At 32.3% G+C, this 20,874-nt stretch overlaps 1 protein-coding gene across 1 annotated transcript; it reads right to left on the minus strand.

The window, feature by feature from the left end:
• Window positions 1–421: 421 nt before the first annotated feature.
• Window positions 422–4,425, minus strand: LOC149563648 (peroxidase 21-like). The gene is made up of 4 exons (XM_089824050.1): window positions 4,137–4,425; window positions 3,309–3,497; window positions 1,686–1,851; window positions 422–1,187 (listed from the first exon to the last, which is right to left on the minus strand). The coding sequence occupies exons 1-4, from the start codon at window positions 4,353–4,355 to the stop codon at window positions 772–774; spliced, it is 990 nt and encodes a 329-aa protein (XP_089680176.1). The 5' UTR covers window positions 4,356–4,425; the 3' UTR covers window positions 422–771.
• Window positions 4,426–20,874: the final 16,449 nt, after the last annotated feature.

Below are 20,874 nucleotides of genomic sequence, written 5' to 3' on the forward strand. Positions count from 1 at the left end.
ATATGCTCAACGTGATTTATTATTTTATTGATTTTTATTTTTATTTTTAAGAAATACTTTAATAGATTGAAATGAAACATCAACATCAGATTCATGAATGTTTAATGAGAAAAGCATATAGTTCACTATTATGTAAGGAATATTTTAGCATATGACTAGATTAGACATCTAATATTGAACTGGTAAAAATCTTATGGAAAAAGAATATTATCAGCTTGTAATTCTTAAGTACTTTGTTAAGATTACATTTATGAGACAACTTTTTGACTCTTGACATTTCTATCTTCCTCCTCCTCTTTCTCCTTTTATGACTCATTCCAATAAGATGTTTATAATAAAGCTCATTTGAAGGTCCTCGTACTACTAATGTTTTGTCCTCAAACTACAATACTTAGAAAGGATATATGACACTTTTGGGTTTGGAATATGCTAGAATTACCTACTAGCTTTTTTTAACATTTTATTTGTTATATAATCTACTTGTGTCTGTTACAAGACGGCTTAAACATCTCACAAACTAAGACTTGATTCCTATACTAAAAATGTTAAATAATCAAAATTGACTTCTTTTCCAAGCTTAATTTTCTCCTTTATGTATGATGTTTAAGAATGACCATCTGTCATGTACATATCTGTAATCTATGAACACCTCTCATGATACCCATTTGAGAATTTTTTTTATCACAGTAAAAGCTCTTCCCCATGATTTTATTAATTGTAAAGATTAAGATTTCTTCCCCCTGATTTCTTTTATCTCAAGTCTCCATTAGTTTATGGAATTGGTGGAGAGTTTACAAATGGGCAGTTCCTCCGAATTTCTCCCAAACTCCCCGTGAGAGGATTATTCTCTGACAAAGTTATAAGCGCTCTCTCAAACTGGGAGAAAAAGTATTGATTATCCTCGGCCATTTTGTAAACATAATCAGACGTTCTGTTATCTGAGAGCAACTCTTGATCAATAAGAAGCAACCCCTTCTTGGCAATCAAGTTTTTGTAATAGTTGTTGTCAAATATCATGGGCGTCTTCAGATCATTTCTAGCATACAAAACTTCCTTCGGATCAGGATTTGACGTGGGGCATCTCTTCTTAAGATAGTCTGAGTAATTTGAGTCCATAAGAGAATCCACAGTTGGGTAAAGCCTGCCCACAATATTCACACAGTGTGTTCTGCCAACAGTGTGCGCTCCTGCTCCATCATATTCAAGAGCTCAAGTTAGTCTTCTTACTTCTATCTAGTTTAATTAACAATTTATTTTAATAGAGATAGTATTGTTTTTGGATTTGACTGTGTGTAAGTTTCTTATATTAATATTTCAAATCACATTTTTTGATCTATTATTAGAATGAAAAGTGTTGTAGAAGTAAACAAATCACATTATATGATCTATTTTTATTTGTTCTTCTCATTCTGATGATAGATCATGAAATGTGATCAAACCATTGATATAAAAACTTACACATATGAATGCTAAGTGTTCCATTCATTCTCATAAGAAATGAGTTTGTGTTAACTACTACTCATAAAACACAAGACAATGAATTTGCTCGAAAAACTACACAATTAAATTCTAATAGCAATACCATAATTTACACACAATCAAATTCTTAAAAAAACATCATCTCTATTCAATAGATTGTAGAAATCTGCTAGCATTATGCTTATTTGAAATAAGGAAAAACAAACCCAAAAGAGCTACAACTCCTTCAACATCGATTCCAATGGATTCAAAGCTAGATAAGACTATGTCCAAACTGTCGTTGTGAAGAGGTATGTCTTTCTCCACAACTGCTGAACTGCTCTCCCGTCTGTCTCTCCTTCCTGTTTTCATGGCAATAGGAGGCCCTCCTAACTGCAACCAAACAACAATAATTGTCTATCTTCAGTGGAAATTTCTTGTCTTTAGATAGGAAAGTACATATACACATGATGAGGTTGGGGTGAATAAGATTATGGATGTTTTTTCATTTTTTTTTTATGGATAGAATAGAGGTTGGTTTTGAATTGTTAGAGGGTACAATAATAATTTTATATAGTTTTAAATTGAGTGGGCAGTAATCATTTCTTGATAAGTAATATAGAATGATTAATCACATATTTAGAAACAGTGATTATGTGATTATGGACAACAAGCAATAACACATTTATAGATGGTTACTATATGAAGTTGATCTATTATACATTAACAACTGTGTATTTGATTAGCTTAACATAAATTGGGAGATGATGGTCACACTTAAGTGATTTATTACACACTAAATAACAACCAAACTTAAGTAGCTAACCACGCACTTAAAGGCCACAATCATACTTAGGAAACCAACCACAAGATCATTAGCCACAATCACAAGTAGAAGCCCACAAACAAACTTAGATAACCAATCACACACTTGGAGACTACAAGAACACTCAAATGTTTCATTGTATACTAAAAGGTAATTACCAATTGTAAGTGACCCACCATACAATGAGAGAAGGTGGGTACATCAATCAAGCTATTTTGAAGATCAACTTCAGACAAAATTGAGCAAGTTTCTAACTCAAGTGGATTGCCAACAACCTTCTAAAAGATGATAACTAAACTATGATCACACATATAGGAGCAACAATACCTAAGTGATGACCCACTATAGAGTATAGTGGTCACACTTGAATGACCAATCAAACATTTAAATTAGTTTTAAAGATATCAACATGAAATTGCAACAATCAAAAGTCCAAAATCACAACTTAAAATTTACATTAAATGTCCTTTTAAAATACTAGCCCATAATAGTTATAATAATAAAATTAGTCTTTTCGACTTTTAATTAAAGTCCCCTAATTACTTTTTTTAATACTATGATATATGGTGATAAAATTCATTGAACTTTAAGCTAGATCTTAAAATAACAATTGATTAAACTAAGAATTCTATATTAATTAAAATAAACTTTCTAATACTTTAGATTAATTCATTATAAAGTTATTAAAATAACTTTATTGATTAAACAAATATAATCACATCTTTGCATTAAAAACAAAAGTTCAAAAAGCTAAAATAAAGAAGACATAAAACCACATAAAAAGCTTAAAGAACATCTTCCAAATAATATTTAATCAATTGCAAAATTACTTATACCACTGGTTAATGCTAGTTTATTTTAATATAAATAGTGAACATATCTATCAAATTATCTGATATCAAAATAGAACATCCCCTTAGAAGATGATTCAAGGAAGCATTAAAATCTTTAGAAAAAAATACTGATTTGCAATTGTTCAAAAGTTCAAAAGAATCCACCTACACTGAATCTACATAAAACTTACCATAATAACTCCTTCCCGAGCAGCAAGAGCAATAATGTCAGCACAGGAAACTACACCAGGGCATTCGTTTTCGACTGCATTCTTTATGTCATCCAAATACTTGAAATTCCGCATTCCAAAATTTCTATCAGACCCTTTCTCTGACAATATATTTGCACGACTATCCAATAAAATGGATGCATCACACGACTGCATTGAACTCAAACAAAACCAAAATTTAGCATACAAACTGTTATTTCTTCCCAAAATCTAATTTTTTTTATGCCCAATAACATCAATATGCTTTTGAATTCGATGTTGAGTTTTATATATGCTATCAAATTATCAAGACATTGAAGGTACAAGGTGAAGATAAAAAATTATAGAATTGGATTCAAAATGTCAATAGGAAAAAAAATTGAGAATCAGAATTTTAAAATATCTCATACTAATATCATAAACTGTAGTATTTATGAAATATATGGCGAATCATAGAGTTTAATTGAAAATAATGGTAGGAAAAACATGTTTAATCAAATGCAAAACTTAGAAAAAATGAAAGAAATATAAGCGAAGAGAAATGACAAATCATAGAGTTTGATCTGAAATGTTGATATAAAAAGCTTACACAATCAAATTTAAAAACATCTCATACTAATATCATAAACTGTTGAAATTATAAAATAGAAAATAAAAAAGAAGAAATAACAGACCATGAAACATGATTGAAAATATCGATAATAAAAACATACACAATTAAATTCATACTTACATCTCATACTAACATCATAAACTACAGAAACTTGAAACATGTTAACATCAGCTTTAAATATGAAAGTTCTTCAATACCTCAACCATACAATCATGGAATATGAGTCTGAGCCATGAAACAGCTGTGTTACCATGCTTCTCATACAAACCATGGACTTGCTCCTTAACGATGTCCCCAACATTTGGGCAAGATGTTTGGTAGAAATTCTCACTCAAACCAATCTCCTCACAGTAACACAATCCAATAATAAAAACACAGGCCAAAATAGCTGACCCCAACCAATCAAACTTCTTCATTCTATCAACTATAATGACCCTCTTCAAAATATAGTCTAAGACAGCTCTAAACAAGTAGAAATCCGTTAACTTTCTTAGTCTTCACTTCTACAAATGGGTTCTTAAATACCAAAAAGAAAAAAAAGTATTTGGCACTTCTTTTGATAATGATCAATAGAGATTTTGGGGAGGCCACAAATATTAAACTTCCACTATGAAGTTTCTATGTGCGCCTCCCACTGAAGAATTTAACGACCGGCTATACACTTTTTATACTTGTTTAATACGAATACTGATCCAAAACATGTCTATTGGCTAATTAAAAGTAGAGCACGCTTGAACATTTGTAGGCTTGTGGGGCTTCCACTGCCACTCTCCATGTTACAACCATTCACTGACAATATTCTTGGCCTTCCACATTCTTTAATGGTATCTGATTGTATTTATCTGCGTTCCTCCATTTACTAAGATAAGAAAATAGCAAAAGTATATGATAAGTGTCATGGTGATTCTTTTGCACCAATTGTTGACATGGATTTTATATTGCATATACATTTGTTTGTTGTGGTTATGCTATATGTGAGTATAAGGATAAGCATAATGGAAAATGAAGTCATTAAGAACCAATGCAATAACTTCCTAGCTCTAACCAAGGAGGAATGTACTTAGATGCATTAGTATTTCTATTATATAGTTTTAATCATGGAAATTGTCTATATAACTTTAGGAATCCTTAGGATTGGCTTGAGGGAGCTGCTTATATGGTTTTTGTAATGAATAGTTATTGATTCCAACTTCGGCCATGTCAACTCTCATGGAGTGATCTTGTATCCCTCGGCCCCTTTTTTGTGAATTTGAAACTAGTATATTAATTTATTAATAGAAAGGGACTATTCATTAAAAAAAAATTGTCTATATAAAGACCCTTTTAGATTTATGATTAGAAATTTGTTTTTTTTATATTAATTGATGCATCAACTTCCAGGAGTCATAACTTTTGACTCGAATATGAGTTTTGGTTGAAATTTTACAGGCAGTTGCCTAAGGAGGAGTTATTTGGATTGTTGATGGATCTTAGCTCAATTGGTGGTCATTTCGATGTTTTTCCAGGAGCCTAACATATCATCTTGGCCTCCGAAATTGGATTTTTGTATTTTTTTCCAGATTTTTAAAAAATTATTTTTGTAATAAATCTGAAATCATATTCTTGATTTCAAAGATTAGTTGGCAATTCATCTTGTCTTAATTGGGTTGATTTTCTTTGAAAAAATTGAGGTTCGTAGGATGGGTTTTTTAAATTACCAAAAATGGAAAATTTTATTTTTCCTGAAAATCTACCAAATATGGTAATTTTTGAAATTGTAATAAAGAGTTGTTTTCTTCCATTGTAGAGGTAGACTAGGATTTGGAGAAATTTAATGATGAATTTGGCATTCTAAAACTTTTGTGTCATGTAATTTTTTAAGTTGTTGTGAAGGGTTTGGGCTACATCATTTGGTATCAGAGCGAGAAGATGGCAAGGAGAGGAAGAGGAAGAGGAAGAAGAGGTGTCACTCCAATGCAAAGATTTATATTGGATATGCAAAGGTAGATTGAATGGCTGAATGAGCGAATGAATAATCAAGGAATACCAATAGTACAAGGAGAGGACAAATCAGATGAAGAGGGAAATCGAAGAGGTGCTAATCAAAATGAACAAAATGAAGAACACCTGGAAGAGTTGAGCTATGAAGATAGACTGTTTCAGGCTTTAGAAGGTAACAATAAAGGGATCAAGATCAAAGCTTTAGATTATTTTGGTAGTCTTAAGCTAGAAGAGTTGATAGACTATCTAAATGAGATGGGTAATTTTTTTGAATGGAAGCCTATAGTAGAGGAAAAGAAGATGAAGTTTTCATGCACAAAATATGGTGGGATCACCTCCAAAATGAATGAACCAAAAAACAAAACGAAAAGATGAAAATGTGGAGCAAGATGAAGAGAAAGCTTCAGGAAAATTTCTTACCCTTGGATTACTCATAAACCTTCTTTCATAAGATCTAGAATTTGAAGCAAAAATTTTCTTCTATACAAGAGTACACAAATGAGTTCTATTTAAGTTATCCATGAGAATAGAGCATCAAAAAGATGATGAGCAAGTGGCTACTAGATATATCAATGGCCTTAAATTCTCTATCCAAGATGAACTGAGCATGCATCATGTTAACAATATAGAGAAAGTCTATTGATTAGCTCTAAAGGCTGAAGAAAAGTAGAATCAACAATACAATCAAAGGAATAGAGGAGGAAGAAGGGGTCTCTCAACACCATTTCGAGGAGGTTTTAATTATGCTTGAATATAATCCTCTCAAGGATTTGAAAGAAATATAGATTCCAATCAAGAGCCTGCAAAATAGGAAAGAGGAAGGGGATTTTAGCAAGGACAAGGTTATGGTAGTGGAAGAGGATGGGAAAACCAACAAAGGCCCTTTACCTATTTTAGATGTGGAGAAGAAGGACATAGAGCCTTTGAATTCTCAAATTATAACATGCCAGAAGTAAATCATGGAAGATAGCCTAGAGTGAACCTAGTTTAGCCAAAAGAGGAGCAAGACATTTCACAGATGTGGGAGAAACCCTTATGATGGTGAGATCAATGATCATTCTATAAAAAATGATGTTCTTGCAAAGAACTCTAACGATTCATGGCTCTGAACTAATATTTTTAGAACTAGATGCACTTCTAGTGGAAAAGTACATGTCAAGTTATTATTGATGGGGGTAGTTGTGAGAATATAGTATCTAGAGAAATGGTAGAGAAATTAAATTTACAATGTGAGAAAAATCCTAATCCTTATCATATTGCATGGTTTAAGAAAGGAAATGAAGTAACAGTTGATAAAAAATGTTTAGTTGGATTTACCATAGTAAAATTTTATAAGGATGAGATATAGTGTGATGTTATCCCTATGGATGCTTTCCATATGTTGTTGAAAAAACCATGACAATATGATAGGAAGGTCATACATGATGGGGAGGAAAATACTTACACATTTTGGAAGAATGACTCTAAAGTGATTCTATTGCCACTTAAGGATGAAAAGAAGAATGAAACCATGTTGTCTGCAAAAGAAGTTGTCAAAGAAATGAAAGTAATAGGTAGTTGTTATGCACTAGTACTAAAAAGAGTTGAAGAACAAGAAAAATTGGTGCCACCCAAGGTAATGAAGGTACTAGAGGAGTTTGTTGATGTCACTCCAAATGAACTACTTGATGGTCTCCCACCCAAAAGAGATATTCAACATCATATTGATCCTATTCTTGGAGAAACTCTACCTAATCAAGTAGCCTATTGGTTGAATCCAACACAACATGTAGAGTTGAATAAACAAGTGACAAAACTGATTTAAAAAGGTTTGGTTAAGGGAAGCATGAGTCTATGTGCAGTACCTACATTGTTGAATCCAAAGAAGGATGGCACGTGGAGGATGTGCACTGATAGTAGAGAAATCAATAAGATTACCATTAAGTACTAGTTTCCTATTCCTCGGATAGAGGATATGATGGATGAATTAGTGGGGGCTAAGTATTTCAACAAGATTGATCTCCGAAGTGGCTACCACCAGATCTGAATTTGAGAGGGAGATGAATGGAAGACAACATTTAAGACAATAGATGGTTTGTATGAATGGATGGTTATACCTTTTGGGATTTCAAATGCACCTAGCACATTTATGTGGTTGATGTTCATATAGTGTTGTGACCTTATATTGGTAAGTTTGTTCTAATTTACTTTGATGATATTCTAAATTATAGTAGAAGCAAGGAAGAACACTTACAACACTTGAAGATCATCTTGAGTGTCTTAAGGAAGGAGAAGCTCTTTACAAACTTGAAGAAGTGTAGGTTCATGAAAACTATTTTGACCTTTCTAGGCTTTGTCATTTCTCAAGTTGGTGTTCAAATGGATCCATAAAAGGTAAGAGCAATCCTAGAATGGCCCAACCCTTGTTTCATGGGTTGGCAACATTCTACTAAAAGTTTATCTAAAAATTTAGTAGTATTGTAGCACCCATAACAGATTGTACCAAAGGAAGGGAGTTCACATGGATAACAGATGTTGAAAAGAGTATTAAATTCATGAAGAAAAAGGCAACTGAAGCTCTTATATTGACACTTCCAAATTTTGACAAAGTTTTTGAAGTAGATTGTAATGCTTCACATATCAAAATAGGCATTGTTCTTAGACAAGAAGGTAAGCCAATGGCCTTCTTTAGTGATAAATTGAATGAAGTAAGAAAGAAGTATTCTACCTATGATCTGGAGTTTTATGCAATTGTTCAAGCATTAAGACATTGGAGGCACTATTTGGTCCCACATGAGTTTGTGCTATTTACTGATCATATTGTGCTAAAATATCTCAACATACAAAAGAAGTTGAATAGTCGACATGCCAAGTGGATATAATTCTTACATGGATGCACCTTTGTCCTAAAACATAAGTCTAGAAAACAAAATTAGGTTGTTGATGCCTTGAGCAAGCATGCTACACTATTAACCACAATAGAAACTGAGGTCATTGGTTTTGATGCTATTAAGGCCTTATTTGAAACTAATGATGATTTCTAGGAAATTGTATAACAACTAAAGGCTTCATCTTCTAGTAAGTTAGATAATGTGAAATGTGACTATTTTATGTAGGATGGTTACCTCATTAAGGGTAAACAACTATGTATACTAAGCAGATCCATGTAGGAAAACATTTTTAGGGAATTTCACAGTGGTGGACTAGTTGGACACTTTGGTAAGGACAAAACAATAAACTTGGTAGAAGATAAGTATTATTGGCCCAAGATGAAGAGGGACATCACTAAATATTTGGCAAGGTGTAAAATTTTTCAAGTGGCTAAAGGACATTCACAGAATACAGGATTATACGTGCCTTTACTAGTACCCACCAAACCATGGACTGGCTTGAGTATGGATTTTGTATTGGGTCTCTCATACACTCAATGAGGTAATGATTCTATTTTTGTGGTTGTTTATCAATTTTTAAAAATGGTCCACTTTATTGCTTGTAAAAAGACCAATGATGCAACTAGAGTAACATAACTATTCTTCTCAAAAGTTGTTCATTTACATGGCCTTCCAAACACCATTACCTCTAATAAAGACACTAAGTTCTTGAGCCATTTTTGGAGGACTCTCTAGAGGAAATTAAGAACAAATTTATAATTTATTAGTTCCTACCATCCTCAAACTAATGGAAAAATAGAAGTAGTCAATTAGAGTTTGGGAAATCTATTACACTTCATTGTGGGGGAGAAGCCTAAAGAATGGGACTTAGCATTGCCCCAGGAAGAATTTTCCTATAATAATTTTGTTAATAGATCTAATGAAAAATCTTCATTTCAAATTGTCTATGTTTGAAACCCTCAAGGTGTTCTAGATCTTGTGTCACTTCCCTTTGGAGATAGAATTAGTGATGATGAAGTTACCTTTGCTAAACACCTTTACAACCTCCAACAAGATTTCAGACAAAAGCTACAGGATAGTATGTTGAGTTACAAGATTGTTGCAGATTCTACTCAGAGACAACAAATATTTCTTGTTGGTGACTTAGTGATGGTTTACTTAAGGTTTGAATGATTTCCTACATGTACATATCATAAATTGAAGTATAAAAAGATTGGTCCTTGCAAAATCATCAAAAAGATTAATAATAATGCTTTTGAGATTAGCTTACTAGCAAATCTTGGCATCACCCTTGTTTTTAATTTTTTGATTTATACACATTCCATGGAGATGTTCCAAGTTTAGATGACATCCAAGGAGTGGATTAGCAACATCACCTTCCCAATAAGAAGGAAAAGATTGCCAAAATTCTTCACAAGCATACTACATCCACGAGGCATGACAAACATAATAGATACCTAATATAGTGGGACATATTGCTTGAAATAGAGAGTACATGGTTATTTGGGTGGGCAGTAATGCAATTAGGTCCAAAAAATTGCAGCAATTCATAGACAACCACTTCCAAGAGCTATGTTTCTTCCAAGAAGGGGAGAATGATGCATCAAATTCTAGGAGCCATAACTTTTGACTTGGATATGGGTTTTGGCTAAAATTTTACATGCAGTTGCATCAAGAAGAGTTATTTGGATTGACAAAGGAGCTTGGCTCGATTGGTGGCCATTTTGACATATTTCTAGGAGCCTAAAATATCATCTTGGCCTCTAAAATTAGACTTTTGTGTTTTTTTCCATTTTTTTTAGAAAGTTATTTTTGTAATAAATCCAAAATCATATTCTTAATTTTGTAGATTAGTTGGCAATTCATCTTTCCTTAATTGGGGACTTTTCTTTGGAAAACTTGATACTTGTAAGATTGGTTTTTAAAATTACCAAAAATGGAAAAAAAAATGTTTTTTTTTGAAAATTTGCCAAATGCGGTAATTTTTGAAATTGTAATAAGTTGTTTTCTTTCATTGTAGAGCTAGAGTAGGAGTTGGAAAAGTTTAATGAAGAATCTAGCACTCTGAAACTTTTGTGTTGTGTAACTTTCTGAGTTATTGTAGTGAAGGGTTTGGACTACATCATTAATGTATATGATGGTATGTTTTATATTGATATTAATAAATAAATTTACTTATATTTTTATTATTATTTAGATTTAAAATTCCAATTCAATTTTATGGCTATTCGTAAATATCATATATTAAGGAGAAAAAGGTTTTAAAAAGCTAAGTCAGCTTCAATTATTTAAATATTTTTTATTTAGGAGTCATTGCTAATGAGTGCTGCTTTACAACTGGTACTATTCTACATTTAGTTGTTTAATACTTTAAAATAGATTTCCAAGTTTACAATCAACTAAGGTTTTTCTATATATGTAGATGTAAATCCTATACTTTTCAATTTGAATTTTAAAATTTGAATTCATTCTTCACTTTCATACTAATCATTACAAGATAAGTAAGCCACAACTTATTTCAAATTATGCACTTATATATCTATTTAAGTATTAATTCAAATTTCCTTAAATCCTTTATGATTATCATAAAAGCAATCATATGAGACCATGAAAAATATAAGAAACTTTCATCATTATCCTACATCCACTTCATGCTTGATTCTCATTCTTTATCACTAACTTGGTTTGTTTAGTGGCTTGACTTAAGAGAACATGACTCTCACTTACCAAACATTCAAATCATATGCATAAACACCACCCCACCTCATCCATACGAGTATAAAATAAATCAAGAAACTATTAGCTATCACACTTCAAGCAATTTACTTTATATATCTAGGTTTAGTTAAATACTCATTCAATTTTATAATCATAGAAATTATTATATTAGTCCATAAGTATGAACCAAAACAAAGTATGGTCAATCCATGACTTGTGATATGTTTACCTTATAGACTCTAAGATTACAACATATTAGTTCAAATCAATTAGACTTATACTTGATATATATTACAAATTCAACTATATATTTAAGCTAAGTATATTATATTTAGTATTTATTTTCTAAAAAATGTTTCATTTATTATTTCAATCCTAAATTTTAAATATAAGCTGATTATTTATTAATTACACTACATATTAAGGTAAGTAAGTGTGATTTATTTCATATAAGAGTATTGAAAGGGTTTCAATACCTCTCAAGAGAATTGATATAATTTGTCTAAATAAATACATTTAAAAAAACATAAATTAACCTAGACAAATGAGTTGGGATTAATTATTGAGAATAATATTAAATGTAAACATAAAAATCAAATGTGAAAGTTTTAAAATTAATGATTGGGAAGTTTTATTGTGGACTAGATGCTTAATTTTTTCTAGTTCACTAAAGTGAAGATCTCATATTCTAAAATGATATATGCCTTTGAACACTTATGTAGGTAACCTAAGTAATCAAATCTTTTGTTGATCATTCCCTAAATACTTTACATCATTTTCATGACACTTGAAAAAAAAAAATCATGCACGTCAACAAGTTTCTAATCTTAAGTGATTTGCATGTTGGAAAAAAAATCCTAGCCAAAGCTGCAAATTGATTCAAAATGGAAAAAAAAATTATTTGCAACTTTGTAACTTGTACAAAATTTTTAAAAAGACTGAATTTATTTTAATTGTAAGTGAGACAAAATATTAGAATTTTCAATAAATGTATGTATATTTTGTGAATGTATATTAAAACCATAAAATCTTAGTCTATAAGTGTAATGAAGAACTAGTAATTTGAAGTAGTTGTGTAATTTTTCTAGGGCAAACTAAATGCTAACACTCTAATATATTATCTTAACTTAAAAGGTGATGTGGAAAAATAAGGCTTACTAGTAGGGATAATTTTTGTTGAGATAATGGGTGTTGCACACATTGCATAATATAGTTATTTGATTATTTTATTTTTATTATGTAATGTTGTACCTAGATGGACGTGCAACATGTAAAGATTCCCATAGAATATTCTTGATGAGTTGTATTGTAACATTGTGATAATATTTCATGTAATTATTTAATATTGGGGGAAAATAATTAAATGCCCAATATTAAATGTGGGGTCAATGGGTTAGGTAGCACATGGTTTTAGCACATGGTTTATGTAATACCACTTAGTAGTTTTGTGGGACTTGCTACTATATAAGCAGCCATAAGGGTAGTTGTTGTAGAGAGAGTGACAAAGAGAAGACAAAAGGCAAGAGTCAAGCGGGACAAGGCTTGATAGGTTAGCCAAGGGAGTATTTGTGAAGGTTAGAAGCATGCCATGGGATGTGTGGATTCATGCTTGTTCACATAATTTGCTCGGTTGTGGCTATGGCCATGAAGGCTTCCATGGTTGTATGGCAATGGTATTTTTTGCTGAATAATACATGGTGATGGATGCTTTTGGAGGCTGAGTTTTTCCCTCAATGAGGGTTTCCCAGGGTATATCTTGTGTCACAATTTTGTGAGTATGTTGTCTATTCTCTTGCATGTGGATTTTAATTCCGTGTTTATTTCAGATCTATTATGGGTTATGTGGAAACAGTTATATTATTTGTTGCCAAGTTTCCTTACAAGTGGTATTAGAGCTATGATTTTTATTATTGTAACCCTAGATTGAATCCATGGGAATGCATCAGAGGATAAAAGAAAGGGCAAGATATATGAATAATTATTGCAAATCAAAGGGATTTGGGTTTGTTATTATGATGGGATGTTAAAATATTTGGGCATGTGAAATTGTTGGACAAAAAGATTTTTCAGATGTTTCATTTAAATGAGGGTTTTGGGGGGTAGCTTGCAAAAATGACCTCCTGGGTAAAAACAGACCTCACCATTGGATCTGAGTCAACGTTTCCATAAAATTTGATATATAATATGCCCTAGTTTGGCCATGTTCAAAGGAAATAAAAGAGTTTTTTGGTTTTAGCCCATGATGGCTGTCAAATTTAATCCCGTCGGAATTTTCGTCACTAAAAAAAAAATTAAAAATGAAAAATCATACTGAAAATGGTAAAAAGATTGTCTTAGTAAAATGGTCATAACTTTCTCTAAGAATATCGAATTTTAGAGTTCTTATAGGCATTGGAAATCTAATTCAGAGCACTACAAGATGGTGTAGGTTTGGTTCTATGATTTTGAAATTTTGTCAGGTTTTAAAAGCCCTAAAGTCAGATGTTACTTATTTTGAGCACGGATTAGGGCATAACTTGGGCATACGGAGTCGAATTTTGGACTTTGAGTAGTCAACGGAAAACTCGTGGAGAGCTCTACACATTGGTTTAGATTTGGTGCACGTTTGGTATGATTTATTTTTTGATATATTGATCTGAATAGTTTATAGGTATATTTTGACTATGGTAACATTGTGAGTTTATGGCATTGGAGATTTAAGATTTGATGTCATTGTATACTTAGTTCATATTTTAGATTGGTCTCATGATGATATGGTTATCAGTGTTTGGTTTGGATATGCATGATGACTTGTTGGGTCTACAAGTTGTGCAGTGTTGTAAATGGTCTATACTTACAGGTTACATTTATAGCTTGGTTATGGGTTGTCTTTGCCCATTGATCTTTCATTATTGATGCATATTTAGATTGGTGGCTTGGATTTGGGTTGTCTATTCCCTAAGTCACATGATTTTATCTTCATGTAGAAGGGATGAGATGTTGTTACCAGGGACAGTCATGGTGGAGGATTGTGGTTGACTATGCTGATAGGTTGGACATATTGAGAGCCTGATGCTCGGTTCATGGATGTGATCATGGTGTCATAGATTTTGGCATGACATGATTGGATATACAGGTACATCCTTAATTTTTATTAGCTTCAATTTTCTGATTTAGTTATGGTGGTATATCTTCTTGGTTGAGGATCATGGTTATTTGGTTTTCTTTTGAGGAGCTCATGATGTGCACTTTGAGTTCTTTGATGGTTTGATGCCTTGGTTGATTCTCATGGTTAGAGGATGGATTTGTTCATCATATGTCATGGATAGCTTGGATACATGGTTTAGTGGGAGCTTGTGATAGTGATGGGGTGACAGTGCAGGATTAGTTCTTGGTTTGGTTTATATCTTCTTGGTTTGGAGAGGATGGATTTTATGATGCCATAGGTGACTTGGTACCACAGTTGAGTGGGAGTTGTTGGCATTGATATATTTATTGAGTGTTTGCTATATGTTGGAGATTTGTCTTAGATCCTATTTTTGCAGAAGCATCTTTGACATTTGCATGGTGCACTTGTTATCTTCATGGTGTATAAAGATGATTAGATCTTGAGGACTCATGGAGTTCTTGGTTATCTTCATGGTGTGTGGAGATGGTTCTTCCTAGTATGTGGAGATGGTTTTTCTTCATGGTGTGTGGAGATGGTTGCATCTTGAGGACTCACAGGGTTCTTGGCAAAGGTGTGGTTTATGTTTTTATTTGGCATGTTATCCTTGGTATGAGGATGGTTTCATTATTATGTCATGGTATACTCTTGATACGCGTTTAGAGTTGTGACATGTTATGGTGTGTTCATGTGGAGCATGTTATCTCTTTAGTTGAGATGGTAAGATCATGTTGTCATGTTTATGTTCCTGAGGCTATGGTGGGAACTTTGACATTGATCTTGGTTTAGTTTCTTCATATTGAGTACACTAATCATAAGCTGGATACTTCATGATATTGCTATGTTGCATTTGGAGTTGGCATGGATTTATTGGTTATAGGTGCTCATGGATACTTAGAGATGGTGGTGATGCTGATTTCTCTTGGATTAGAGAAGTATTTGTTGGGATGGTTGATGGTTTTAGCAGGAAGTCCAAGGGGTAGTCACTTGATATGGACTTGAGAGGAGACTATTCTTAGATGAGTCTTGGTTGGAGACTTGGGTATCTTGATGAGCATTCTCATTCCCCACTCTTGGTCTACTCGGCAGTTTGCTACTTTAGAGGTATAGCCCATTGTTTCTCTCAGTTGCATTATTTTTATGCTTATCTTTCATGGATATGGATCTTGAGCTATGGTACATGAGTTAGTTCTGGAGGGTTCATTTGAGAGATGGTTAAGCACTGGTTATCTCCATGTGGATATGTTGTTATGTTGGTTGAGTTTGGGAGATGGTTTTATATTGGGCATTTTCCTTGGATTAGGAATGGTTATTCCTTGAATTAGGGATGGTTTATTGAGTTTGATCTTCTTGTGAGAGGCATCCATGATTAGTTATATGGTATGGTTTGGGTGTTGTTGAGGCTTCTTGTTGGGGTTTTATGGAGGAGATCATACTTGCACAGTTCACATCTAGAGGTGTGTGTAGAAGGACATGATACAGGTTATGATTTGCATGGTTTCTCCAGTCTTGGTTATCTTCTTGGATGTCCTTGATACTACATGGATTCACTTCTTTGAGATGTTATGAGTGGATTGGTTATAGATTTGACATTATCTTTTGCAGTGGGAGCTTCTTGGTATATATGTGGTAGGTATTGCTCTTGAGGCTTATGATTACAGGTTACAGATTGGATATGTCGGTGATATGAGATTCACTTGTTATACCTTTGAGGTATGGATAGTTGGATGGGTTTGGCACTTTGTTGTGGGTGCTATTTCAGCTATGGATATTTTTTGACAACTACGGATACATGTGATTACCTTTGGATCAAGTTTTTGTGCTTGGAATTTTAGTTGGTATAGGATTTTATGATCTTCTAATGCAACAGGTTGGGTGGCTTTCTCTTTGGATGGCTTCTATGTATGTCTGGTGGCAGTGGCATAATAGGAGGTGAGATGATTCATGTTTGAGATGCTGGATACTTTGATTTTGTTGCGGGTACCAGGATGGAGCACTTGGTGTATTTTGATCCATGATGGTGGATGTGTTGGTAGGGATTGTTCCCTTGTTCATTTATGTGGCTACGGATTGACCCTATGCAATGTATACAACAAGTGGGAGATTGTTGAGATAATGGGTGTTGCACACATTGCATAATATTGTTATTTTATTATTTTATTTTTATTATGTAATGTTGTACCTAGATGGACGTGCAACATGTAAAGATTCCCATAGAATATTCTTGATGAGTTGTATTGTAATATTGTGATAATATTTCATATAATTATTTAATATTGGGGGAAAAGAATTAAATGCCCAATATTAAATGTGGGGTCAGTGGGTTAGGTAGCACATGGTTTTAGCACATGGTTTATGTAATACCACTTAGTGGTTTTGTGGGACTTGCTACTATATAAGCAGCCATAAGGGTAGTTGTTGTAGAGAGAGTGACAAGGAGAAGACAAAAGGCAAGAGTCAAGCGGGACAAGGCTTGACAGGTTAGCCAAGGGAGCATTTGTGAAGGTTAGAAGCATGGCATGGGATGTGTGGATTCATGCTTGTTCACATAATTTGCTCGGTTGTGGCTATGGCCATGAAGGCTTCCATGGTTGTATGGCAATGGTATTTTTTGCTGAATAATACATGGTGATGGATGCTTTTGGAGGCTGGGTTTTTCCCTCAATGAGGGTTTCCCAGGGTATATCTTGTGTCACAATTTTGTGAGTATGTTGTCTATTCTCTTGCATGTGGATTTTAATTCCGTGTTTATTTCAGATCTATTATGGGTTATGTGGAAACAGTTATATTATTTGTTGCCAAGTTTCCTTACAATTTTAAGAAACCCCTTCTTTGAAAAATACATGAATTTGTGGCGAATTCAACATTATTTCTATTGGTGATTTTATTTTTCAATGTTGGGAAAAGTTTAATTTTAGATGCGATTTTTCTTCGACCATGGTAAAATTTCATAAAATGAAGGAAAATTTCTTCCTTGTAATAGAAAAAATTATCATTTAAGAGGCAATTTTTGTCCCTTGTGATAGAAAAAATATATATTGTATGAGGTGATTTTATTGTGTTTAGTGGAAAATATATATATTGTATCGTGCGATATTTCCTATTTGATGGAAAAAAATATAAATTGAATTAGGAATTTTTTCCCATCTAATGAAAAAAATATAATGTGTTGGCATAGCAACTAAGGTTATATCATCTACAAATGACATGATTACTCAATGAATCAACAACTAGAAATTAATCTTATGTTTATCAAATTGGTTATCAAATTATCAAAAAATTATAATCAATGTTAAATCAAAGATTGATAAGAAAGTGAGGTATCTAAAGGATGACATGTATGTGAAATGTCATGTTGCATTTATGCTATAATGGAATCTAGTCAAAAAGACACTTTTCAAATTCCAAACATCCTACTCAATTTGCTTGCTATTATTACAAATGTAGTTGATTGCTAAAAATAGGACTACCTATGGTAGAGGGATCATCAAACAAAAATCCAAGCCCCTATTGTCAACCCATATTTGACTGTGGAGGAGGATGAGGAGCAAAGTGATCTTACTACTAGGCTTATGGTAGTTGTGAAGTTTCTCTATGTAATCCTAGGGATGCCATCAAAGAGATAGAAAAGGAGTAGGAAAAGGAAAACCTCTAAGCAATGTTCATTAAAATGGGTCTTGACATTGCTAACTTTGAAAGACAAATTGCAAAACAACAAAACTAGAACTTCAATGCTTTTGGGATATTTTGAAGGATTTAAAAAGCATTACATGAAGAATCATCGACTTAGTTAGGATTTATATTGTAAACATATTATCAAAAGGTTTATAAAATGTAACAGTTGGAAGCTTTTCGCTTCCCTTTTCGAGGAAAATTACAATTATCTTTGGTGCCCCTTGTTCAATTATAGAACTACTATATGTACAATTCTTTAAAAAACTTATTTTCTCATTATGATATTTTATTTTATCACAAGTTATCATCAAAATGATAATAAATCATTTACTCAATTTTCTATAATTATATTTTTTAAATTTAAAAAATTAATAACTTTTCAATTATAAAATATAGTTTAATGAAAATTCATTAAAGGTTTAGAAATAAAACAAGAGTTGCGTGAGTAGCTCAAGTCCCTGCCTTGGTGAGGAGCAGAAAGAAATGTAGTAACATTTGATTTAAGAAGATTGTGGAATTTAAAATTCAACTACTGGTGTCTTTGGCTAGCGTAACATATCAAGTTTTGGTGTAGTAATAAATGACTGATCCGAGTTTAGTAGTTTCAGAATCACTTTGAAGTAGCAAATTGCTTGAGAACCTCAACAAAAGTAAAAAATAGGCATCTATGTAGAAGTTAATTTTTCTTCTGAACATATTCTCTTTTTGAGACAACTTTGCATTCAAATTGGCTAACTTATCAAGCCCATGCCTAGAATATGGACTAAAACAATATCTCCTTTTTTCAGTTCTTATCCTTTCCCATAAGAAATATAATAAGAGAAAATATAATCACTTTTCCTCGTAAGAATGGGCTCTCCTAGTAATAGATTTATAGAGTGAATAGATTTTCCATGGATCATTTAAGTAGAATAATTATATAATAATAAACTTTTAATATTTACATTTATAATAAAGAATCTTTTGATTTTTTCATAGTTAACTTTTAATATTATTTTACCACTTATTTTATAAATCAAGTAAACTAAGTGCACTTAGATGGAGATGGCTAAAAATACTTTGCAATTAAGGGAAATGGAAATTTCCAATCAACTAATTAAATATTTTTACTAAAATGTTATAATTTCATAAATTAAAAAAATAGCTACAAACTTATTATATTAAAGATTAAAAATCTAAAGAAAATATTATATCTTAGTTTAATATAATATTATTAAAAAAAAATAGCCTATTTTAGAAAACTAAAATTATGAAATGTAAAGAAGATATAGAGAATATAATGCAAAGTAAATTATTTGTTGCTAATATTTCAGTGCTATGGTATTTTCTTTCTCTAGTTATTTTATAGTAATCAGATGACGTATTTAATTATTACTTTCCAAAATTGTGTAAATCCTAATCTAATTTTTTAGTAAATATTTACTAGCTAGTACACAATTACATGTGAGTTTAAATTGATGTCTGAAAAGATGGATTTTTGGAAAATGTTTCAAATAATGTGTCATATCTCCAATATGCATATAACATCCATCTACAGTCTACTATCCGATGATTATATATCAATGGTTGATGGTTTATTTTGGGTCAAATCTCTTCAATAAAACCTTGACCTTATTTAATTCTCCAGAATGATGATGCATCTCCTTCCACCCTATACTAATTGCAGTGAACATTAAATAGATGTCTTGTCAGTGTCAGTGACATTCCCTCTTCTATTGACTTTGCATGCATTATATTTTTTTTGGCACTAACCTACATTTCTAAGGAAGATTTCCAAAGATTTAATCATGTAAAACAATTGAACTAGAAGTCAAAAGGACAAATGGTTAGGGACTAGTGTTAAGATTAAAGAAATTTCTAGGTACTTGAGCTTATTTATAGGTAGTCGAGATTCTTCCTTTGTCATTGCTAATCTCATTTACAGTAGTCACTAGTCTGGTAGTGGTAGTGCTCAATAAATTTTGGTCTGGTTTACTTTTAATTAGTCTTGTGTACTGGTAGTCATTACTTTGTAGCCTAAAACTAGTGTAATTTGTAGCCAATTAGTTAATTGGTATGGTAGTCATCATCCTATAGGTAATTGTTTCTTGAATCCTCCTATTTACATAAATTTTTAATTAGGATGGACACTCCACTTTTCCTGACATGAAAATTGGAAGAGGACCAGAAGGTCTTTTTAGGCAACATCCTTGATGAAAATCTTCAATCAATATGCAATGAGGTTGTGCCCATTTTGGATTTCATCATTCATATTGTTAAAATGGTTCTAGGCCACAAATGAGAATAGGCACCATGTCAATACGGGTATTACTCCCATTTTCAATCCTTTATGCTCAACCTTAGGGAAGAAAAGGTCAACATTTTGACACTCCAAAGGAAGACTTTTAAAAAAGAATACCTAGGTGATGACATTGAAGTTTTTTGTCATGCAATATTAAGGGTGGGGATACCTTAGCTAGGTGGAATCTATAAGTTTTTGGAACCTAGACAAAATGTGGCCATGCAAGCATTTATGTTGGGCTTGAATGTTGGGTAGTTGAAGTGCCA

Source organism: Cupressus sempervirens, chromosome 4, assembly GCF_028749045.1.
Source record: "Cupressus sempervirens isolate cs-2001-9-10 chromosome 4, ASM2874904v1, whole genome shotgun sequence".
Classification (NCBI taxonomy): domain Eukaryota; kingdom Viridiplantae; phylum Streptophyta; class Pinopsida; order Cupressales; family Cupressaceae; genus Cupressus; species Cupressus sempervirens.